General features: G+C 48.8%; 1 protein-coding gene across 6 annotated transcripts in view; it reads right to left on the bottom strand.

Annotated features, from left to right (window-relative positions):
- The window catches only part of GRIK4 (glutamate ionotropic receptor kainate type subunit 4), a 271,109-nt gene that overhangs the window by 179,151 nt on the left and 66,820 nt on the right, over positions 1 to 25,138 (bottom strand). For all 6 annotated transcript variants that reach the window (XR_003093249.1, XM_025200022.1, XM_025200021.1 and 3 more), the window contains exon 2: positions 9,063 to 9,194. Coding sequence is in view for 5 of the 6 variants with exons in the window: in XM_025200022.1 (XP_025055807.1) it covers positions 9,063 to 9,144 (82 nt within the window). In the remaining variant the exon portion in view is untranslated. The remainder of the gene's footprint in view (positions 1 to 9,062; positions 9,195 to 25,138) is intronic.

Raw genomic sequence — 25,138 nt, 5'->3', positions numbered from 1 at the left:
GGGAAAGACTAATGAAACCAGGGAAACCACGAATCAGGAGAGAAGTCAGGCAGAGAAACCCAGGTTAAGCAATTACTTAAGTGAGTGGCAAATAAAGCCATATAATGGCAAGTTCTTCCCATGAAGCTGGAGCAGAAATGCAAAGGGTAAACCTGGGGTCGCTTTGAAATGCACTCTTGGAGAAAGGCAGGTGGAGGCCCTATTCTGCTGGTCTCACTGCCATGAACAATAAATGAGATAAGATCAATATAAAACTAGGTGACAAAAAGCCAGAAGGCACAGTTGATCTCACAAAGAGCATAGAGTCCAAAATCTCTTTGGGATGCCTAGGTCCACTTGGCTGACATACTGCCAGAGCCGAGTCAAACACACCAATTAAACACCACGCAGGTGACCATCTGGAGGTCATTCTGATGGGACCTTAAAAACTGGCGGCTTTATGTAGTTCTTCCAAAAAAAAAAAGTGGGATTTTGGTCCGAATCTGTACTCTCCGTCTCAGCATAGTTTGTTGCGGTCTCTCTCCCTGAGATGCAAACGTCAAGTGGGAAAGGCATATAGAAATTGCTTGGGTTAAGGTCTTTCCTTGTTAAGCAAGGTTCCAAGAGGTTGACTTGGGCAACATGCATGAGCTTTCAGTGTGAATGGGGCCTTTTCCCACCCTCCCCTATAAAAAGGGATGCTCTGTACACTAACAATATCCCCACATTCCTGGATTTGGTTTTGTTAACCAAAAAAACCCAATCGTGTTTAGCTCAACTCTCTCCTCAAGCCTGACAGCTCCTCGGTTCCTCTCCCAGATCTGCTCAGGCCATCCCCTGGATCTGCTTTTGCTTGCGTGGAGGTAGCATGAAGCAGCTCACCTCCTTCAGGGGAGTCAACAAAAGCCACCTCTCCCTTTCCCAGGAAAACTTAACACCTGCTGACGGCAAATATTGCTGCAGGGAGTTTTGCCTGAATATCGGCTTCAGGACAGGGAAAGAGCAACGAACCCCCTCTCTCAAGTAATGAGACCAGGCAGGGAAGGCACACAGGAATTTTTTCTGCCTGCTCATTTCAGACAAGAAGGGGTGAGATGACAGATCTCAGCTGACACGGGCCGCACAGGACCTCTTGGAGCATACAGATGTGGTAGCGAGAGCGGCTTCAGCCGACTCTCCCCGTAGGGCTCCGGCTCCATTTTATCTTAGAAGTACCCGCTGCATCTGGGTTGTTTGCAATGAGTGGCATCTTTGAAAGTCCCATTAAGGACTGGAAAGCTAAGGCTAAGAGAAGCGGCATTATTATCAACTGCTCTTTTCCTAAGCACTCAGTCACCACAACGCGGTTCAACTTGGGGAAAGTCAAGAGAAATCAAAGGGCATTTCCAGAAGATGAATTACTTGAAAGAGACTGGCATCTTTGGAGGTGTTTTTAGGATTTATGTGCATAACTCAGGGACCATAAATAAAATATCACTCTCCGAGAAGAATTGTAAAAACAAAATTAAGAGGGTGAATAGGTAACAAATGAATATTGTATTTCACTGCACCTTCCTCTGCGCTTTGCTAACAAATGAAGAATAACAATGAATCTATTTTGCCATAATGGACTTGGCTGGGCTGTTTCATATCGGGATTAGGGGGAAAATGAAACATTTATAATGTCACAACGGGACATATTTAGTAGGCCATGCATCAGCAAGGGGTTTATTTATGTTGGCTAAACCATTCCTTTTACCCCTCCCCAACTTGTGTTTAAGAATCTGATTTGAAAACCTTGAATGAAACATGAGAACATAAAAAAAAAAAAAAAGAAAGCTTTTGAGAAATAAGTTCTTCAAACCAAAGAACAATACAGGTCAAAGCCTGAATCTGAATGTGCAAAACAGCATGCAGCGAATAGAGCTGCGGCGAAGAGAAGCAGGGACTGAAACGCAGAACTCATGAATGCCAGTCTTCCCTCTGCTACTGATTTACAGCGCAACACTGGGCACATCACTCCCTCTCCCTTGCTCATGCCTCACTTCCACCTGTGAAAAACAGGGCTGGAGAGAGTTCTCACACTGCCTCTAATGCATCAGAAAAACTACCCCCTACCCCACCAAATCATCCCTTTACAATTGCCTATACAATGTAATGACTATAACACCCTGAAGAGCGGCTAGGATTGTTCCCTAGTTTGATTTTCTTTCCTTATCCATCCTCTGCAAGTTGAATTGACTGTACCTTTTACACAATGTATGCATGGGCCTGCCCAAGGGGACCAAATCCCCAATCCAGTACAACAAACACCGGAGGGATGGAGAGCAAGAGATGCAAAGTGCTGCAGAAAGGCTGCTAAGAGCAAGGATGTATGATCACAAATTTCGCAAAGAAGCCTTGCCTCTTGTACTCTTCCTGGCTCATTGTGCGACAGCAACATGCCAACCCCACTATAACAATTGCAGCAAACGTCCATGCTTGCGCATGGAGTTGCAGCGCGAGCATCTGTCAAGTGTGTGCAGTTTAGAAAATGTAGCCCTGAGCTTGAGTGAGCACAAAAGAAGGATGATGAATCCTTTCAAAACCTCCTCTGGCTGCTATTCAGGTCCATGCATACAGGAGCTGGCTAATCACACATGTGTTTTAGTGACCCACTTCTTTTCCATTTCAGTTCTTCTTCTCTCCATTCTGTTCCCCTCTGGCTAGGAGTAATTAGTTCTTCTCCCTTCTGAATAGGCAGTACTTAAACCTTTTGTTCCCAGAATAGGTGTGACAAGTAGCCAGAGGAGAGCAGTACAGTTAATGCCCAGTCGGGAGCTTTGTTTTCCTAAACGCTAATCATATTTACAAGTGGAGAGGTTTTCCAGCCATGGCACTTCTTCATGAGGCTGAGAGCTCATTTCCTCCTTTCCTGGCATCTTAACCTGACCTCAGTAGCACCATTTGGTCCAAAGGCAAAATAAAGCCATTTCTATCATCCGGGAACGGATAGAAATTACTGCGGCTTGCACTGATATTGACCATGAAGGCCTCAATTATGCTGGAAAATTGCATCATATAAAGAAATGTGTTAGCGCATTGTCTAGCACGACATTAAGAGCTGTTACATCTCATTCCGGGCAAGGACAGTTAAGCTTAAAGACCACCAGAAGCTAGTGGGAGTCACAAGGACGGCAAAGGAGGGCTAACCACAGGCATTGTGAAGCTTCCTCACCCACTCCCCAGGCCACAGGGTATACTGCGGACCATGCGCACACCGGAATATTGTGCTTATTCCACAAAGGTGCTGGCACTGCAGCGTGTCCTCAGCATGAGGCTGGACTGGCAAAAGATGTGGCACCCTCTAGGCAGGCACCCAGAAGTCACCCAAGCCACTGCACAGCTGGATTCTGCCTTTCCCGGTTTGCTTCCAAATGCACAAATAGGAAGGGGCAATTTTCCATAGCTCTGCAAGCACCGGGGGCTTCTCCCTGACATAACGTTAGCTGGGCGGAGCAGGTCTCCTCCATAGGAAGCAAGGACTCTTCAAACAAGCTGCAAGTTTTTCTCCAGGCTGGCCCGTTTGCTTTGATGTCCATGTAATGCTCATTGTGATACTGAGTCCCCGCACACATTCTGTTCCTTTGGCTCATAATGCCTTTATGGCAGAAGCCTGGACAGCAGAGCAAGGAATGATTTAATTACTATCTGAACAGGTGCTGGATGCCTGTTGACTGCGCATTTGGTAGATGGAAAGGACATTGGAGATTTCTCTAACCTGAGGCTGGATCTTCGTGAACCATGCATCCCTGCATGGTTGTTATTGCTGAACATTGCTTTTTTACACATAGTATTTGTGAAGCACAGGTGGGGGGGGGGGGGTAGAAAATTACCAACAAGCTTGAGGAAAGAAGCGGGAAAACTGCTGATTTTAGCTAGATGGATGCAGGGGGCAGAGAGCGGGGAGCTGGACCTCTCAGAGTCCCTTCCAGCCTTATCTTGGTGCAATTCTATGACAAGAGTAATTGCAAAATTACACGGAGAAGTTGTAGGGAACAAGCTGACAGTGCGTGCTATGGCAGGCACTGGGCAGCTTGGTGCTGGTGCATGCCATGCGGTGAATAAACTGCCCCTTGGCTTCTCACTGTTGTTGTGGAAAGGCTGCCCTGGCCTTGCTGTGCCGGCCCCTGGGAGGGAAACCATGGGTAGAGAGATGGTATATACATGGGTCATACTCTGGGAAGGCAAAGTTGTCCATGCACATGCACGTAAGGCTTCATAGCACTTATATTTGCTGTCTCAGGAGCTACAGACACTATGGTCTCCTTCCCTCTGTACCTCTTGGCCCTTCTGCCTTTCCTCCAGTATAAATCCCACCACTCCTTTGTGCCACCACCCCAGCTTGAGGTCTGGAGAAGATCAGCTGCTTTGTCTGATTCTTCTTCCTTCTAATCCAGATCAGTCCTTCAGCTAGGAGGTGCTTGCAAAGGTACATCAGCCAGGTCCACTGATCAACCCCAGAGGAAGGTGACTGTCACTGCTTGGCTGAGTCAAAGCAAAGCCCTCCAGGCCAGCCACAAGCCATCTCTACCTCTTCTCCCCACAGCTGAGCACGCGAGTAATGTCTTCTGGCCACTCTGACTGGAAAACCAAGCCGCTGCATTGTCAATGCTTACATGACACATTTGCTTTGCTTTCCTTCCCAGTGTTATTCAGGCAAATTACAAATGACCAGTTACTGGATTGTTTGCAAGCATTATTTTCAAATTCCCCATGTATTTTATGCGATTGCTCTTCCACTGGTTTCAGCGGATGTCTTTTCCATTTGCAATGCACTGATTTATGCTACTAGACAGCCTATCTTTTTGCCCTGCCAAAAGCAGGCATTTCAGAATGTTTCTGGGTTCCCTGTAATATTTTCTGTTATTCCTCATTCAGGACTAGCAGTATGGGATGTTAAAATAAACTGGTTACCTCAAAAGACAGTTCCTTTGCATGTCGCCCACAAGAATTTGGCTGGCACTTCTGAAGGGGGAATTTCAGGGCTCGTTAAAAAAGCAGTAAAAGAAGCAAGTGTGCATGCATTGATGCTCCTATCTGAGCTCTCCTTTCTTAGTGGGTTGTGGCTGTCGGCTCCTTGAAGTCAGGCCCAGCTGGGCCTTGATGCTCTACAAGCTCTCAGTGATGTTTGCAATGTCAAAGCCTTGTTCAGTTGTGAACTTGCCATTGCTGGGTGCAGTTGTGAGGTTGCATTTTCTGGACATCACAAGATGTGCACAGCCACTGGCTGGGTGGTTACAGGATCCCTGCCCAGCACAACATCCAGTCCCAAATGCCAGCAACAGATCTGGGGGCACAGCCCGCAATTTTCTGACCCCCTTCACCTTTTGGTATGAGCAGTGCAGCTCCTTCCTGATTGCACTGCATTACTTCCCATACCCCAGCTTCTGCATCTCCTTCCCAATGTCCACACCTCATCATGTCTGTGGGAATCTGCATCTGGGCTTGCAAAGTCCCTTCCCTCTTGCATGCCAAGGGAATCCAGAGCTTCCTTCCTCCAGAAGACAGCAGCAGGAGGTTTAGCTGCATTTGTGCCTGCAGCTGCCTGGCTCCCTGCTTACAAAGGAGGGACATTTGCAAAGCAAGCTGAGAATTGCAAGCGGAAGGGCAAGGGAAAAGATTCAAGTCAGGGCAACCTCTGGGTGGCAGTTCAAAGTTGTGTTCGTAGCAGTCTCCGTCACAGGGACTGGGGTCCTGGGTGTTGCTGGAGGAGCGTGTGTCCCAGCAGAGAGAGTGCAGTGAGCACACAGTGGTGCAATGATCCAGTACAGGCGTTCTGCCACTTCGCCAGCACAAGTCCAACCTTTCACCGGCGGGACGGCATCCTGGGTGCAGGTGTCCATGAAGGGCAAGGTTTGCCAGGAGAATGCTGCAGTGTAGACCAGGCCTTAGTTGAATTGTATGAGCGTCAAGAGCCCCAATCCTGAATCAGGACCCTGCTGTGCTAGGTGCTGTACAAACAAAGAGATAACCTTATCCCAAACAGCTTAATTTAAACACAGGAAAAGGGCCAACAGGTGGCTGGGACCAATAAGTAAGAGCAGAGAACATTTTCCAAGACTGCATCTTCCCACTAGAGACTGAAATGAATGTTTGCACAAAACGAGCAGGTAAGTTAGACGCATTCAGTCGCAATGCTTTTCCATAGGACACAGAGGGGCCCCTAGGATCCCAATTCCCATTTCCCCAGCAGCCTAGCATGCTGTTAAGACACCCAGGTTGGGATTTTCACAGAGCCTCAAAACACTGGATGCTGTTTCCCATTTTCAGCCTATGGAAAAAGATTCTTGTGTTTAAATAATGAAGCATCTGGCCCGCTGAGCCCCTTCTGCACCCTGGCAGCTCAGTCAGCTTGCTCATGATTACATCCGGGGGCCAGTGCACAAAATGCCAAGCTACCGAAAACTTATTCCATGCAATTTCTGAGTGGGCCCAAAGTTGAGATGCATAACTCTGAGAAGGCATCTAGGTCAAATAGACCTGCACTTACACATGCAAGCTCTAACATCTAATCTGATACACTGTAATAGCGGGGAAATGCGATTCTTCTCATTTCACAGGTTGTCGAACAGAGAGGGAGGTGAGATGGCTTGCCTGAGGCCAGAGCTGATAGGGAAACTAAGAATAGGACCCAGGAGTCCCCACTCCCATGACCATGTACAAGGTTTCAATGCTGCTAGTCCAAAAACATAAATGCACATCCTGGGGCTTACTTCAGGACCAAGATGCTCAGTCAAAGCCTCCTGGATCTACAATGCTGGGGACTTGAGCTCCAGCTGTACAGCACCACCTCCAGCCATAGGTGGGAAAGCAGCAGACACTCAGGGATTCACATTCCCATCCCTGGCCTCGGGCGTTTGCTCTCTGCTTACAGCTCTGGGGAAAACCCTGCCTCATCGCCTGCGAGCGCAGAGGACCCCGTGCAATGGAACAACTGTATTTTTATTGCATGAGGGAGAAGGCTGGAGTAACAAGATTTACACAGGCCACGTGCTGCAAGATGGTTCTTTCAATAGAGAGATTTGACAGAAGGGCAAGGTTGGGTTGGGCAAAGGCTGGAGGGGCCAATTACCTTCCCAAAGACCTTAGCACTGGCTCTGGAGCACACGAAGGAAAAGACTGGATTAGAGCTCTGCATCCCAAGTCCAGCACCCATCCCAGTTACTTGGGCTGGGCAAAGGATTTGCCACTCGTTGAGAAACAGGTTTCAGATGGCTGAGACGATGCCTCGTGACTGTTGCACAGGTGTTGGAGAAAGAATCACAGGCTAGAAGGGTCAGTTCATCCAACCCTTTCCAACAACACAGGCTGAGCTATTCCTAAACCACTCCAGACTGACGCCTGTCCAGCCTCTTCTTGAAACCTTCAGTGAAAAGGATCCCATCGTTTCCCTGGGTGGCTTGTTCCACTATCCTACTGCTCCTACCATTTGGAAACCACACCTGGCCAGCACCTCCTGAGCCATCAAGTCCAGTGGCCGGTGATTTCCCAAGGATTCCCAACTTCGAACCCTCCAATGTAATCACAAGCCACAAAGACAGACACCCCAGGAGCACCCTACAACAAGGCAGAGGTGAAGGCAGGAGAGAGACAGGTACTACCAATGCCTTGCCATTGTGATAACAGAGAAATGACTGGTTAAGAGATGGTCAGGGGAGCCTAGGAAGAGGATCATGCCCCACACTAGAAGGCCAGAAAACATCACAGTCCTTGCCAGTCTGACTGGGGAATAAATTCCCTCCCAACACCAGATGCAGATGCAAGGGGCTGGAAGGGATATCACGAGATCATTGGCTCCATCCATCCCCCTACACTTGGGCAGGAAATGACTTCAGGAAGAGCAAAATTCACTAACCAGGAGCCAGTTAATCCCAGTCTGCTTTGCCACAGTTGATACAAACCCACAATCTGCTAGTTGCTATGACTGCTATTTATTAGAAGGTCCCTGCCCTGTCCACTGGGGCCCAGGCAGCACCACCCAAACCATTCTCAAACCCTGGATAATACATCCAAGCCACCTTCTTTACTCCCCCACTGACACAGGCTGTATTTTTGGGCTGTGCCGTGCTCCACTAGCAAAGGGGAAAAGCAGTTTTATTGTAGGTCTCACCCCCAAGGTGCATCACAAATGAGGGAGGGAACAGATTAGCCTCTTATCAGCTACAAAGTGTTAATAAAAACAGCTCAGCGCTCCAGAGACAGGAGGCGGGAAGGCAGGTTTCACTCTTAACAGCAGAGCCAAGTGTCAGCATAACGAGGCAAGTCTCATTATGGGAGTCGCGCGCATGCATTTCTTTTCCCTAATCCACATGGGCAGCAAAATAATGTGATGGTCCGGCTTCCCAACCCCCTTTTTAACGAACACAGCCAAGGCTGAATAAATGTGGGTCCCTCATAAGCTAAGCATCTCAGAGATATTAACAGTGCCGTAGTGCTGCTAAACTGCGTTCAACTTGGGTTTTAACGTTTCTTGCTCACATCAACATTAGGACAAAAAAACAAAAATTGAATAATGCTGCTGAAAAGCCTGGGGTTTTTTTGTATAGAGCTTACAGAAACAATCTGCCAGGGGAAAAACTCATTCCATATTTCCTCTCCCCTCACCCCCCTGCAAACTTATATTCAAAAGATCCCCATAAGATGACATGAACATGATGAAAACAATACAAATAAGTATGCTCACCATAAGCTGCATGCAATTTATGTCCCTGTAAGGATGTCACCTAGCAGAGAGCTAAATCTGAGGTAGGTACAGAGACCATGCAGACAAAACTACTGCCTTGATACGGAGAGAGGGACAGTTCAATATCTGGGTAAACCAGCCCTGTGCTGAGCAAGGTACCCACATATGCCTTTCCCCCAGGGATTTCAGAGGGACTAGCTCATGTGTTTCAGCTTGTGCCTAACTGCATTCATCCAGGTGTGCATCTGTGGAGTCAATCAAGTGCAACTGGGCCTTTTATTTTCACTGGGAGTGAAAGCACTTCCCAGTGCTGGAAGGGGAGGGTGGTGGTGGGGTGAGGGGATGCTAAACCAAGGGTGAGCAGGGGTTTCTCACTCACCGATCCTCAGGGAGTGGGGGCTGGCAGCGATCTTCATTAGCCACACCAGAAGGAGCACCAGAGGCGCCAAGACCCGGGGCATCTTCTATAAATCCTCATGGAGCCCTGTGGTGGTCTGGGCATGACATAACTCTGCAAAGAGGAAAGCAGCAGGGGGTTAGCAACAGCAGCCAGAGGGTCCAGCCATCCCACAGATGCATCCCAGCTTCAGTTGGGCCCAACTGCGTGGCCGGAAAGTTCATCACCCTGAGTTTATCAGGGAGAGAGCGGGAGGCAGGGTGTGCATCTTTTTAGCCACTGACCAGAAGCAAAGCAGTCATTTACACAGCTCTAATCCCAACGCTAGGGACCACCCCTTGTAGATCCATCTTTCTCTTCTGCTTAACCCTGCCGCCCTAAGCCACCAAGCTGCCCATCTTTACTCCTGCAATGGGTCAACTCTCAGGTGCTCTTTGAAATCCAACACCATCATTAAAGGCGAAGCAATAGGGGGAGTGACTTGGAAGAAAAAGCACTAAGCTTTATTATTATCACTGCTAGCTGGAAAGGCACTTAGATACCTAAATGCTCATACTGGTTCCTATCTAACGATTTGAGCAGCTGAAGTACACAACTGGGCACCCTAATAATGCGCCAGGATCAGAAAATACAGGCACACTCTGACGCATAAGGGTTTGCTGCTCTAAATGTTTAAAATGCTAGAAAAAAAGACAGAGCCATGTGATAAAGGCACCAGGGCAGGAACACCCTGCCCTGGAAGCAAAGCTCTGGGTTCACCCTCTGCCTTTGCTGGGATAGTCAGGTCAGCGGGGTCAGACGTATTCGTTATCCATCGTAATTCATCCTGGGGCTCTTCAGCTGATCTGCAGCTAGTACTCAATTAACAGCAGGTTGTTTTCTACCCAGGGAGGCAGCTGAAGAATCAGATGAAGATCACAGGGGCTGAGAGTGAGCAGAAAAGGGACTTTTGCCAAGGGGCTGGGGAATAGCTGGATTGGCACGAAACAGCAATACAGCAAGGGGCAACCATTTCCATACATCCCCTGATGTATTACCAGGATCTAAGCCCTCCTAGGCCTTCTGATCTCTATTATACACAAAGTTTTTCCTAGGTGAAAACATACACGGTGCCTTGTGCGCATGTGCTAGCAGGCCTGCGGCTGCTCCAAGACCTTTCTAAGGAGATGCCACAAAACCTCGCGCCTTTCTCGCGTCTCTCCATTTGTCCTCCTTCCCCCAGAGTACGTGCTGACCTCCCCAAATTCCCCAGGATCCAGATACTTCACAACCTCTATCATGTTTCCTCTCATAACAGCCCTGGGATGTAGGACAGTGCTATGACACACAGTTTACAGATGGGGGACTGAGGCACAGAGAGAAACCAGACCCCCAAAGGTGCTTAGGTGTGCATGTCAGCAAAAAGGTGCTTAGGTTGAGAAACTCTGATCTAGACCAAAGAAGGACCATCCGCAACTAGATCATCCCAGGCAAAGCTTTATCTACCTGGGTCTTAAAAACCTCCAAGGATGGGGACTCCACCACTCTCTGTGTAACCTGTTCCAGTGCTTTACTACCCTCCTAATAAGAAAGTTCTCCCTAATATCCAACTTCAGCTTCCTTTGCTGCAACTTGAGCCCATTGCTCCTTGTTCTGTCATCTGCCCCCACCGAGAACAGTGCAGCTCCATCCGTTTTGAAACAACCCTGCAGGGAGGTGAAGGCTGCTATTAAATAGATTAGGGGTAGGCAACCCCCAACACGCATGCCACAGCATGGCACGTGAAAGCATTCTGCGTGCCTCAGAAAAGGGACTGAGGTTGCGCTGCCACAACAAGGATCGGGCCGTCCCGGCTCCCCTGCCACCTGCCCCTGGCACACCAACATCGTACAAGTCGAGATTCTGGGCGATTTGGGCACTTTGCCCAAAAACGTTGCCGACCCCTGGAATAGATGATCAAGATCTCCCACGCTAATCTACAGCACGGCCGACGCTGCTGTCACTGATCCACGTGCTGCAGAGAGCTGCAATTACGGCGTCAAATCTAACCTGCAAACAGAGGGTTAGATTTGTTGCTCAGCTCCAGACGCACAGACGTTTGTCACTTGAACTGAAAAGCATTTCTTTGAGCTCACAGTAGGGCTAGGCCTCGCGTCCACGCGGTGCACCCTGCCGCATTGCTCAGTCACACAAAGTGGCAGAGTAGCATTTACCGAGGGAAGGGCGCAGCTGGAAGAGGAGGGATGTCAGAGCAAATGACTCCTCCTGGAGTGACCAAAGCCTTGGCACAGAGATGTTTCCAGAGGTATCACGAACAGCAGCATGGAGAAGAAATTTTCAATCAGCGGCAAAACTGTTGTGCCTTAAGTTGATAAAATCATCTCCACAGGCAGGGATGCCCCTAAACACTGACTTTGAATATTTCATCCATTACCTTGTCTATCCCTTCTCCAGCCTGCTGGGAAATGTACTCAACACTGTTTGTTCATCTAAAGACACAGGACCAAGTCTGGACGCCTTTACAGAGGCAAAAACTCACTCAAACGCCTTTGACATTACGGAGAGTTCGGTCAGAGGAAAAACATTACTTTCAATCCCTGGTGTGGATGCTGAGGTGCCTCTACGCAGTCTCTGAACCTCTTTTATCTGACAGTCTCACCACACAACACGTCTTTGAAAGGGACAGACCCTTTTCACCAGGAGTTTCTTCTGCCTCGGTTCCCGTCTCGGTACGTCTTCACCGTGTCCCCAGCAGGGATGTCTCTCAACACACCCCACCTGTGCCCTCCCGCTTCCCCGCTTCAAACCTTGAACATGGTGCTGAAGCCACTCCAGGGACATCTCCACAACAGTTAACTCTAAAAACAGGCATCGGGAATGTCCCCAGACTGGCTTCACCACCAGCAACCATGTGCATCCCTGCCAGGACACACCGGGGACCCAAATGTAGATGCATCTTAAGCATCTTGGCCAACGCTAGGCAGGAAATCTGGGGCAGAGGACAGAACCAACCCCTGGGCCTCAGACATTTATCCTGATCACCGTGGCATCCTATTTTCTTGCACGCCCTTCCTTTCAAACCCATGCACTGCATTTTCTTACGTACAGCACGTGCAGCTTTTCCCCCAAAACGAGCTGCTGAAAATTGGAGTGTGCATTATAACTGAGAAAATACAGTAATAGCCATTGCTGCCACTTGCACTTGTGCCAGCAAAAGAGAAAGCAAGTCTGCATGCAGTTCAGAGAGAGAAGAGCAATGAGCAGGCTCTGCTCCCTAGCTGCTGCTACTCAGTTCTGCACTACAAGGAAACATCTATTTTTTAATTCGTTCTGCCTCTCAAAGAGAAGGTGCATATCTTATTTCAGGGCATGCTGTAGGTAGGAAAATACCATATCTGAATATTAGGAGCACAATTTGCTGGCCAAGGTGCCCCAGCATGCGAATGCCCAACGGGAGACCCTATGAAAGGACCTGACTTGGAAGGTGGTCAGCTTTGGAAAAATCAGGGCCCTTTCAAAAGGCACCCCCTCAAATCCCTAGTTACTTTTGGAAATTGCACCTCTCGGACTGTTTGGTTTGTCTGTAACAGCGGCAAAGCAATAGCAGTAAAACAGCAAGCCCGAAAATGTTAAGTGTATGGAAAATTGGTTACTTAGAAGTGTTTGCAGCAGCAGATTCAATTCGTAGAACAACATATCATTTGAGCGCTTTGAAGCAGTTATTTCAAAACTTTCCAGGTTATTGACAAAACAGCAGGATCAACTCAAATTTACTCACTCTGGTATTACAGCCAGACCTGTGGAAGTAGTTTGCTTGCGCTCTCTCCACACTACAGACACACGGGCACACACCGTCTCTCCAATCGATTCGGAAGAGAAATGAAAGAGAGGGGGCCAGATCCTGAGAAACGGAGGGGACCCGTGATGCCCGCCGACTCCAAGGAGACTCAGGGCCCTCTCGGGGTCGGATTGAAAGCTGCCCACAGAGCCGCCACGCAGTTTGTAGGCACTCCCTGTGCGCCACTGTCTCTGTTGCAATGGCTCAGATGCACGATCCCCCCCCGCCACCTTGTGCACTGTGATTAACCACCGGACCCGTGCTAACAAAGTACCTACGACAGGATGCCAGACATAACCACTCTCCCTCCCTCCCCGCTGGCCCCTTTTGCCTGACCATGGCAGCCTAAAAGAGATGACCAGAAAGATACAGAAACAGAGAAGGAGACTCTAAATACCTTTCCTGCCTGAGATGCAACGGAGAAACTTGGCAGTTGCTCATCCCTGCTGTTTTCTCCACTACAGCCCTGCTGCAGTCTGCCAGCCGCTGACACTTCGGCTGCCTGTTTGTTCAAAAGAGCAACCAATCAAAAGGTATTTGTACCGGAAACTAGCAGAAGTATTGGAAGCTTCTTCGCTGCACTGTCATCTTGAACATGTCACCTGAATCCCCACCCACTCCCCCTACCACCAGCTGCTCTCTCTCTCCCCTCTGCTCCGGGCCCGCTTCTTGCCTTGATCCCTTGCCTTAATATTGCCGCCTGTCAGTGGCATTTGTAAAGGAGACCCGTAGGAAATGGCAGCACATCGTTGTATGATTCAGTCCAAGAGAAAATCCCATACTTGTCAGCGTTTGTTAAATGAAATGTAAGAGATTAAGAGTGCTAACGTAGAAGCAGAGGGGGCTTGTCGGGGACGCAACAATAGCCGGCGCTCAGAAGATGATGAGAAAAGCAAAGCAAATCCTCCGGTGAGGTGCTGACCTGACACTTATAATGGACGAAGTGGCAAGATGGAGTTGATAGCCTGAGACTAACTCCCCCATCACCGTACTTGCTCTCCCAGCAGCTTGTCCTCAATCGCAGCCCTCCAGTCTGTCCCCAAAAGCATCTCGACAAGAGGGGTGTTTTTCCCAGAGATTCAAATGAGCCCAATACTCAGAGCAAACACTTTGCCACTAACATGCAGCCATCTCTGGGGAAGAACCTGGCAGTAGCTTAATAGCATATATCATCATTAGGATAAAGGCAGAAGAGCACACGTCCTATCAGAGGCAATGAGAAAGCACCACACTGCAATTTGGGCAGGATACCAGGGTTAAATGTTTTCTCCATCCTGCAAGAAGCGTCCCGGTGCTGTTAACCAACAGGAGCGAATCTCCTTCTACATCTCCGAGGAGCGCAGCAGTGCTGAGGCACCGTCTGGATCAGTGCACCGATCTAACTGCATAAATACTGACAGCGAGCCAGGCAAAAGTCACGCTGACCTCGAGGCCACCTTCACAGCATCCGGCCCAACGCCATCCTCGGTTGGAGAAAAGGCCAAGTGCAGCAGTTTCAGAGAAGCAGCTGTCTCTGCATCCCCAGCTTGGAGTTAATAGCAAAGCTAAATAATAAATACAAGGCACCTGCTGAGCTCTGCTTCGAGATCGGCAGGGCTGTAATTACCTAGAACATGGAGCACAGAGGGATGCTGCATTCACCTAACACATTATCCCTGGCTAAGAGCAGCTTCTCAAGGCTTTGATTGCGAGCACAAGCCCAAAGAATAGCTGGCAGGCATGGAAGGAGCCTCAGGAGTTTACCAAATGGCAGGACTAAGCAAGCTCCTGCCCTCTTACCCCCTCCTCATGCACCGTCTGGCTCATCCAGGTGCCTCTGAGAGCATGACAGGAGGATCCTTTTCCGCCAGCATCAGACTCAGTGGGCCAAGCAAGAGAAGCAAAGAGAAATGCAGGGCAGGGGGAAGAGAGCTTCCTTTCCCCTACAGCCCACCTTCCTCCCCTCCTCCAAAGTTTTCTCCAAGTATGAAAAGGTAACAAGTGCTACCCACCTCCCTTTGCTGGGAAGGGAATTTTGCCTGTCTGAAGAGCTAGCCATTCTCCCACAATTTTTCACTTCCTTGAAGCTGTAAAGGGTGCGAATCTTCCTCATCTCCCGAGCACCTGCAGTTTAAAGCCGGGAAACGTGCCTTCCACTGAGCTTTGCTTGTCACCATGCTTCTGGGGTGATATGGGACATTTGTCAGGGAATCGCATGTGCTTCTACTAATGGGGCACCCATCCAAGTACAAGACAGGCTTCCAGCAGAGAAGAAGGAAGAGCCTTTCCTTTTGCAGCAAAAGAATCCAAAATAATTATTCTGTTGCTTCCCCCCCGCCCACCCGACCGCCATCGAGCAAGAAGCAGCAAGAATGCATATGAGAAACAGCTACGCTAAGCTCTCTATCCACAGACAAGTTTTCCAGATCTCCTAGAGACATCAAACATACTTCCTCAGCATGAGGAGCAGATTCCCAAAGAAGCCACCTTCATGTCTTGCGTTAACAGGTTCTGTCTACTGGGCCAAAGCACTCCCAAGACTACAGGCGACACTGGTAAGCATGCAGCCCTTTCCAGAACAGAGCGTACACGTTGTTTTAGGCTGTATTACTCTAATGACCACAGGAACATGACGCAGAGGTGGGTCAGCTGGAAAAATCTGTTTCATAACCCACTGCAGGGGGTAAATGAATTGATGCGTAAGCTGGTGGATCGAGATCTGGTAGGTCATTGGCTCGTCTCTGCGCAGAAAGAATGAGTAATTTTAGCTGTGAGCATTTTTGCATGTTTAGCTTTGAAAATTCAGGAGGACTAAATGAATCAAGATGGTCCTGGCTGCTTCCCCAATTGTCTCAAGGAAAGAAAAGTGTCTAAGCAGCCGGCAGAATTAAGCAAGGTTTACTTCTCGGAGGTAGCGACATGACTTGTGCATGTTTCATGAGATGCCTTTTATTGTACAAAGTAACGCTCTCCCTCCCGTTTCTCTTGCAGCAGCTTTGTGACGTTTGGAGACTTTTATAGGGAATGTGTTACTCATCACAGTAAAATCCAAAGGACAGAATAAGCTCTTTAGCCACAGCACCTTCTCTCCACTTCTGCTGCCATCTGTGGTGCTGAAGACATCCTGAACACCAGAATGAATCTGCTACACCTGTGGTTCTCAACCTCATTATACTCAAGGCCCCCTCCATAACTTTTGTGAATTGAGCAGTGCTCCATTTCAACAACCAATTCATTTATTGCAGTGCTTACTTGCTGGCAGAGGGGCCAGGGGAGCGGCCAAGTAGGGAGATCCTGAGCCTGGGCTTATCTGCTGAGCTCCTTGCACTGCCTAAATCACCCTTCAAAGGATCTTGCAGCACATCACTATGCAACACTGATCCTATTGCCCATCCTGCCAAGGGCATTCCGTCCTATTGCCCATCCTGCCACGGGCATTACTGAGGACCAGGTACAACCCTTGCTCTGCTGTTTCTTTCCCTGGTACTAAAGTTACTTCTGTCTGGGAAGCTCCCTCCCAACCAAGCTCGACTCGTGCGTTGAAGCATATGTCGACAGCAAGGCAGAGCGCCCTGGGGCCTTTGTACACAGCACATTTTTTGCCCTTTCTTGCATTGCAACGGCGTGACTGCTTGCATGGAAGGTTTTCCGAACTCTTTAAAAGTCTTTCTGGTGCATTAAAGTAAACCTCCTTGGATGTAGTTTGGTTTGGCTCGCCGTGACTTGAAGCGTGGCCACGTGTCTCTTCCGCTGGACCAGGCATGAAACAAGTCTCCTGCACCGCTGCGTCTGTCCATGGTGCTGAAAACACCCTCTTCACCACACCGCTCTCCAAGAACCCGCGACAGAGCCTGTCCCTCCTGATGAAAAAATACCTACCCAAGACCAGGAGTGACAGAACCACTTAGCAACAAGCAGTCTCTCTCAAACTTTTCAGCAGCTTCAATCTTATCCCTGAAATCAAGGAGGCAGCTTTCATGCCAAGAGGGGCCTTGGAGGCAGCTTTGGTTTAGATGGCTTCTTGCATGTCACCAAAGGAAGTCTGATGAGAGGGGAGACAGTGCCACTCAGACAAAGCTCCAGAGAGCTTTGGAACTGAAAAAACCAAATTTCACAGCTGCAGAATACTGAGGAATTCCAGGAAAAAAAAAACCAAACTTGTCAGGAAACATCAACCAACAACTTAAAAGGGCCTTTTCATTCTTCCGACAGATACAGCAAGTCATTTCCCCTTTTCACAGTTTCATCTACGGAGAAGTTGGGATTTAAATGGAATTGGCAAGACGGAAAGGATCCGAATACCATTCCAGTTGGCTGCTGCTGGGTGTTAAAGCAGGAGAGAAAGGGAGAGGAGGAGGAGTAGGGGGCGGGGAATCAAATTACAACCCAGCCAGCAATCATGACATTCAATGAAACCAAAAAAATCAGTTGATTTAGGACATAGATGTTCCTCAGCAACTGTGGAACTTGCTGCCACCAGGCCTCAGTGCAGCCCAAAGCACAGCAGGGCTTCAAGAGAAGGATCAGATGCAGGCATGGACATCCAGAATCATCCCAGATGCACGCCAGTCATTTTGGATGGGGTAGAAAGTATCTTCAAGCTTCGGCACACCAGCTAGTCTCCAAAGGACGCGAGTCAGGAAGGAAGGTCCCCCAGGGGTTAGTCATTTCATAACTACAGGGTTTCTCGCACCTTCCAGTGAAACAGCTGGACACTGAAGCCGGATACCAGCCCCACTGGAGCTCTGGTCCATCCCAGTCTGACAGCACCGGTGTTCCTGTAAATACACACCTCCTTCACTGACAATGCGCCTTCGTGGAAAGTTGCTGATGGCTCTGCTCACCTCCACTGACAACCTACAGTTACACCGTGTCTCCTCTCCCTGCACTGTCCTCACAATATTTGCACTGTGGCTTGCCAGGACTAAATGCATCCGAGGTGAGAGACAGGCTGGTGGTATCTTGCTTTCCCAGGTGTCAGTGGGATAAAAGGACTTCTTACTCTCTATCACACGGCGGTGCAGACCCTGCTGCAGGAAGGGTCATTCCACTAGCGCTGAAGGTGGCGATATCCATGGGGAGGTGATGCTGGAGATAAACACCTGTTCGGCTGAGACATCAAATGGATTTTTTTCCTCCCCCTCCTGTGCGGGTTTTTTTTTTTTTTTTTTATCTCTTTATTTTGACTTGACGCCTTCCAGAGAAAACTGCAGGGAGAAAATAATTCTGGGGACGCCGGATTACTGCAAACCTGACAAGTCTCACTTTTATGGGTCCTTTCAACTGCCTCTCCTCATCTCCACAATCTTCAGCTTTCACTGTGCTTTTCCTTCAAACCTCCTCCGGGCATAGCCAAAGCAGAATCAGACTTTCCCTATTACTTGCTAACTTGGCGCACGCATGCATGCACACATACACACACAAACACCCCGCTCTGTGCATGCACAAATCATTTCACAACTATCTAATTAGGGTTAGACAGGCCTCAATACCTTTGTGTATGGGGCAGGAAGGCAAGTATGGCACAGTGGGCTTAAGGTGCCAAGCTGAGCCATAGGAGACCCTGGCTTAAGAATCTCCTCTGCTACATACTTCTTTTGCAACCTCAGTCATGTCACTTAGCCTCATTTGCACCTACAAGTCTGGCTGGCGTGACTACATCTGTGAGCAGTGAGGAAGGTAGACACCTGTCCCATATCTCAAATGGTAATACCTGCAAGACGGTTAGTGTAGACGCACTTACAGAGGCGTTGCAGCTTATTTCATTCAAGGAGCTCATCAAGGGCGAGGGGGTAGGGAGAAGGCAGAGCTGTGTCTTGCAGTCTGCTTCATGGAGCTGACTGCACATGCAAATACAATGATAATGAAGGCCAATTAAGGACAGCAACAGAACCAGAAACCAGCTCATACCCCTTCGGCTTTACCTCGATTGCGAGAACGCGTGCATGTTGGATGGGGTGGGAGGAGGAGGTACAGCCTCCTAGCAAAGACAAGCTCCCCCTAATGTGCACAGTAAAGGGACAACACAAGGCCCAGCTGGCTCCTGGGTGACTTCACCTCGCTGCCCTGAGGTCACCCCGCAGAGCCACTAGGATGTCACGGGGAAATAGCTCATGGCTGTCAGTCCCCCAGTAGTTAACTCACTGCCACCGCAGGGCAGAGAAGCCCAGGTGGTACCTCCCCGGTGATGCCCTGCACTGGGACACACCTGTGCACCGTGCCATTTGGTGAGCGGTGCCCATCTAGCCCTGGCTCTGCTCCAAGTTTGCCCTGCTCCCAGTACCAGCACCCTTACACTCTGCTCTCCAGCTGTGACTGAAGCACTTTAAAATGCCAGCCTTCATTTGAAACAAAAAATCCCCTTAAGATCTTGGGATATTTGTCCAGTGCTCAGAAATTCTTTTCATTAAAACACAACAAAAGTTTGCAGTGTCGGGGTCTCAGGCAAAGCCCTGCCTGCTTCAGACGCCAACGTGCGTCAAGCCGGTCAGCCAGCCCCGTGAAGAAAAAAAGATCAGGAAGACACTAGAAGGGAGGAGAATAGAAGAGGAGAAAAGAGAGAAGAGCATGGAGCACCTGTTGACCTGTGCGATCCCTGAGCTCACAGCTCCTTGACACCACGTCAAATATTTTGCTGTTTCCAATATGCAGATAATGATAATTACCAGCCCAATGGCAGCTTGTTGGAAATACAGCTTCCAGCCATGTCTGACTCTAAAAACACTGTCTTTACTCAACCTCGGGGCAGGATGTGGAGGGAGATCTCAGTGACTCCTCCAAACCTGAAACGCCTCCTGACATTTGCAGCCACCTTCCAGCGGCAGCTGCTCCTCTGGGCAGCAAGGTAGAGGCCTTCATATTAATAAAACCTTCACAAGAGTCCAGCAGGAAGATCCTAAATGCTCTGCAAGTCATCACAGCAATGAAACCACCTACCAAGGGGAACAGAGGGACTGTCCTGCACTAGTTAGACTGGCAGCAAGGGAAGAAATCACAGCTAGGATCTGCAGTGTGGTCAAGGGCAGGGTAGCCGGAGAAAGGGGCAAACTCTGCAGTGTAAAACTGCTTTTGAAAAACCTTCAGTGAAATGGCCTGAAACTTCTCCAGCTCAGCTCAGGTTTGATCCTTCAAGTGCATCTTCCTTCTTTCAGATGCTGACCGAGTCAGCAGGGTCAGCCCAGCCCTGGACTTTAACCATCAGAGCAGGAGCCTGAGGACCCCTATTTGTATCTCCAACACTGCCAGCAACTCCTGCATGGCCCAGGAAATCACTTCATCTCTTGGTGTCCGCATGCCCCAGCTATCAAGTTGGTCTAATCCTTATTTATTTCACAGGGGCAGACAAGAGACTTAATATCTGCAACGCACTCCAAGATCGCAAGGTGACAGCAATATAACGCTGCAAACTGCAACAAAATTGTCACTATATCATATAATAAGCACATGTTAATCCTCTTCCTAATTGCCCCTAGCTCTTAGATTAGTGCCAGGTCACACAAAAACAATACACAACACATGAGAGGAACAGGAGCTTCTGGTCTTTCCGCTAATTTCCCCGATTATCTCTCATTAGAGCGTGATTAGAGTGCACTTGCTGAAACACAACTTTTCTAAGCCCTCAGCCTGAATGAGATGGTAGCATTACAGACAGACAAAGGTTCTTTAAGGAAACCATTATTGTGGTGTCATCTTAGGCTCAACGCCTTTCCACATAAGCGCACAAAATTCATGCTGCTCAGGAAATGGATTTTCTTTTCTCCACGAAAAAAACAATGATGTATTTGTCAAACTTTTTCAAGGTTTTGTTAAAAAAAAGACATGCCAAGTTGCCTTTTTCTATTTGTACAAACTGAAACAGAATTTTTGCTCAAGCCCAAACCAACACCGGTTGTCAAAACCCAACAATTTCTCTTGTGTCTTGATTCCATTTTTTGTTTTCCCCCAAGGAAAGTTTTTTCTAGGAAAAAGGATCCATTTCTTCCCACCCAACAACAAATTTTCATTTTCAGGAGACTGTCTCTTTCCTGCAAAAATTCTTTGATGGAAACTGTTCAACGAGCTCTAAACCCCCCCAACCCCTATTTATTCTTACATTTCCTCCCAGTTGCTTTCCACGTGAATCACAGAAACATAGAAAATGAGAGTTGGAAGGGACCTCAGGAGGTCACATCTAGGCCATCCCCTGCTCAAAACAGGAGCATGCCCAACTACATCATCCCAGCCAAGACTTTGTCTACCTGGGTCTTAAAAACTTCCAGGGATGGAGACTCCACCACCTCTCTGGGAAGCCTGTTCACAGGTTTCACTACCCCCCTGGTTTGAAAGTTCTTCCTAATATCCAACCTAAATTTTCCTTGCTGCAACTTGAGCCCATTGCACCTTGTCATTTCATCTGCCCCAACTGAGAACAGCCCAGCTCCATCCTCTTTGCAATCCCCCAGCAGGGAGTTGAAGGCTGCTACTAAATCCCCACCTCAGCCATCCCTTCTCCAGACTACATAAGTCCAGTTCCCTCAGCCTCTCCTCATCAGTCACGTGTCCCAGTCCTCTATTTTTGTTGCACTCAGGTGGACTCTCTCCAACTTGTCCATGTCCTTTCTATAGGGGGGGCCCCAAACTGGACACAGTACTCCAGATGTGGCCTCACCAGTGCCAAATAGAGAGGAAGACTCATATCCCTTGATCTGCTGGCAATGCTCCTACCAGTGCAGCCCAGGATGCCTTTGGTCTTCTTGGCAACAAGGGCACACTGCTGGCTCATTCAGCTTATTGTCCACTGTCACCCCCATGTCCTTTTCTGCAGAGCTCCTGCTTATCCAGACTGGTCCCCAGCCTGTACCGGTGCATGGGATTGCTCCATCCTAAGTGCAGGACTTTGCACTTCTCCCTGTTGAACCTCATAAAATTTCATTTGGCCCAATCCTCCAATTTATCTAAGTCTCTCAATCCTAGCCCTACCCTCCAGCCTGTCTACTACACCCCTCAGCTTGGTGTCATCTGCAAACCTGCTGAGGGTGCATCCATCCCATCTTCCAGGCTGTTGATGAAGACACTGAACAAAACCAGCCCCAGGACCAGAGGAGATTCTACTCTGTGAATCAGGCCTGGGGACATTTCAGAACAGTTCACATTTTGAGAGCTTTTTTTTGTCAACCAAAATGCTACACGAGCAAGAGAAGAAAGATTAGTCTATTCATTTCACTTAAACCTCTGGCAGATTAAAAAAAAAGAAGCAAACTGGCTTCAACCAAAGCAACGTGAAGGAGGTCATTTATGCCCGAAAAGCCAGGGCTGCTTCTTTTTATGTCTGCCAAAACTGTAAGTAAAATAAATTATCTTCCATCTTATGGCCCAAAGAGTATTTTGATTCATAACTGAATCTCAAAGCCAGTAGTTAAAAACCAGGTCATTTGGGAATCGCTTGGGAAGACACTTGTGGGTTGGATGGTTTATGTATTTTAACTGGACTCTCAACAGCAGCATACGTGAGAACACACGTAAGTGGAAAAGGATGTAGAGACAGGAACGTTCAAGCAACAGCGTATAAGAGCAGGGACAAGCATGTGAGAGCATGAAGACTTACATGCACACATACAGGGCAGAAGCAAGCACGTGACTGAATGCAGCCAAGAGAGCATGCAGGCAAGTGTGCACGCATGCCAAAAATGCACAACAGCATATGAGCTCGTATGCACATCAGTTAGAGAGGGGCACGCACAAGAACACATGGGTAAGTGTGTACAATGCAAAAGTAAGCGCATGCACAAGGAAGTGCAGGGGTGAGACGGCAAGCCTGTGAACACACACACACACACACACACAAGAGTACAAGGACTAGGCTGCACATATTCAAGCCTGAGGAGAGAGCGTTTGGGGAGCAACTAAGAAGCCTGCAGCAAGAAATGGATGCTGTTTTCCAGCAAAGCAGATCCAAAGCCCAAATCAGTTACCGACGTTCCATTGAGAAGGGATTTATTTGTGCGAGCGAAGCTTTTAATCTTGGTTGTAGCACAAATGGCACACAAACAGATTCCAGACCAGAAACCTGCATGTTTGATTAACGGTTTAACTCTGAGCAGCATCCAATTATTGGTGCGGCACAGCAGTGTTGCTAGGATGAAATGTCAAAGTCCTGAGGGGGTGGGAGAGAATGGGCAGCTCCCACACGAGCTCCCCTTGCTTTCAGGAAAAGGCCAACTCCCAAGAGCCTCCGTGGCAGTGGGTGGCGGGGACAGTGTGGGCAGCCCCAGACTGACAACAAATACCACCGAGACAAATTCCAGCGTGCAACTTTCCCACTGCGATTTCCCATTCCCTCACCCGAGTCCTGGCAGCAGGACAGCAGCTCTAAGGAACGGGATCTTACTGCAGCATGAGTGCAGATTTGCAGAGAACGATTGCTAGGAAAAATCCAAAAGCCTTATCTGTCCCTCCCAGGCACCTGTCTGGCCCTGTTTATTTGTGCACCTCCCAACCTTTACTCCATTTTATCCTCACTATCTCACGGAAAACGAGGCAGCGCTGCACCCATTGACATCATACAGGAGCTTGGGAGACTCGAAGCAGAGTTTTAAACGTCCCTGGTTGACACCCTGATCCTCTCTCCCTGGTCTCAGAAGCAAGGGACCACTTCAGATGTTGTTCGCTGTGTTACGCTGAAGTCAAGGAGAAGGTAGCGTAGGTTTGCACCTTACAGACCAACCAAAGTGCATGTATATATATATTATATGCACACACACATGTATATATGTGCACATATACACACATATATGTATGCACGTGTGTGTACATGTACATATGCACGCGCATGTATGTATGTGTACATATACACATATTGTTATAGACCCGTGTTTTAGTTGGTCTATAACAGGGACGTCAAACTGAGCACACCTGCAGGGCCAGATGAGGGGTGCGGAGCTGATCCACAGGCCAGATCAGGCCCACAGACCCCTTTGCCTGTATGCTTGATCCAGGGCACACGGTACCTGCCTGGGGCCGGGCTGGGACACTGGCCCATGGGAGCGCTGTGGGAGGCACAGCCTGAGACCTGGCCTCAGAGAACACGGTGGGAGGCACCAATGCTGAGCACGGCGCAGGGCTGGTCTGAAGCAGCATTTTGGTCAATGGGGCAGCGCTGGGGCTGGATGCAGCCCGCAAGCTGTATATTTGACACCCTTGGTCTATGAGGTGCAAACCTACCCTACCTTCTATAGACAGACAGACAGACAGACATAGTGCGTGTGTGTGCATGTAAAAAATCTACTTCGGATAGTCTATAAAGTACAAATCTACCCTGCCTTCCACTTCAGGAGAGGCCTCAGTGAAGGATCAGAGATGTGACTCAGTCCATCCAGCATCCAGCACAGCAGGCGAAGGCAGCTTTCATCCTTATTCATAGGCTCTAAGGCCAGAGGGCGTCTCTGTGACCATACAGAGCGTACCGCTTGACCTCATGTACACTCAGGTCACGGAGGCTCTCCCCAAAAGATGGATTAAAGCATGTCTTTCAAACTCTCCTCTACAAGACTCGAAGCAATGGCAAGTGCACAACCTCTCCTGGTAAGTTGTTCTGATGCTTAATTATCCTCACTGCAAGGGGACTGTGCCTTATTTCAAGGCTGCGTTTGTCTAGCTTCTACTTCCAGGCACAGGGTCTTACAATAACATTGTGTGAAGGGCCCTTCACTCATGAGCAGATCTTTCTTCTGTATGAAAGCACCTGCACTCAGGGACCAAGTCCCCTCTTAACCTTTGGTTTGATATGCTGAATGGGCTGGAGTTGCTCAGGCCAGGAGTAATTTTTGTGACCCCCAACTGAACTCCCTCCAGTAGCCCCTCTTCTTCTCAAGGTGCAGACCCCAGAACTGGACCCCCAACTTCTTATCCCAGTCCCATCAATGCTGCGTGCAGTGACAAAATTGTTAATATATCCTCTGGAAAAAAAAAAGATTTCATAGTTAATGTAGTGGTAAGGCATTGGCAGCACCCCATCTCACCAGCTCCAGCCTGCGGCATGTTATAGCATGTTCTTGGTGCTTTGGACATTGCTCCCTGGAGCTACGGGTGAGGGCTCAATGTGGCTGGACTCCAAGGCCCAGATGCTCCTTGCAGTCCTATATTGCATTTCCCTATTTCTACTGGATACTTTCATAGTTTCATAGTTTCTAGGGTCGGACGGGACCTAGGCAGATCATCTAGTCCGACCCCCTGCCATGGCAGGAAAGAGTACTGGGGTCAAACGAACCCAGCAAGATGGGCATCT

Source organism: Alligator sinensis, unplaced genomic scaffold, assembly GCF_000455745.1.
Source record: "Alligator sinensis unplaced genomic scaffold, ASM45574v1 scaffold278_1, whole genome shotgun sequence".
Lineage (NCBI taxonomy): Eukaryota > Metazoa > Chordata > Crocodylia > Alligatoridae > Alligator > Alligator sinensis.
Note: the sequence above shows the minus strand (reverse complement) of the source record. Positions and strands in the feature narration are given on the sequence as shown.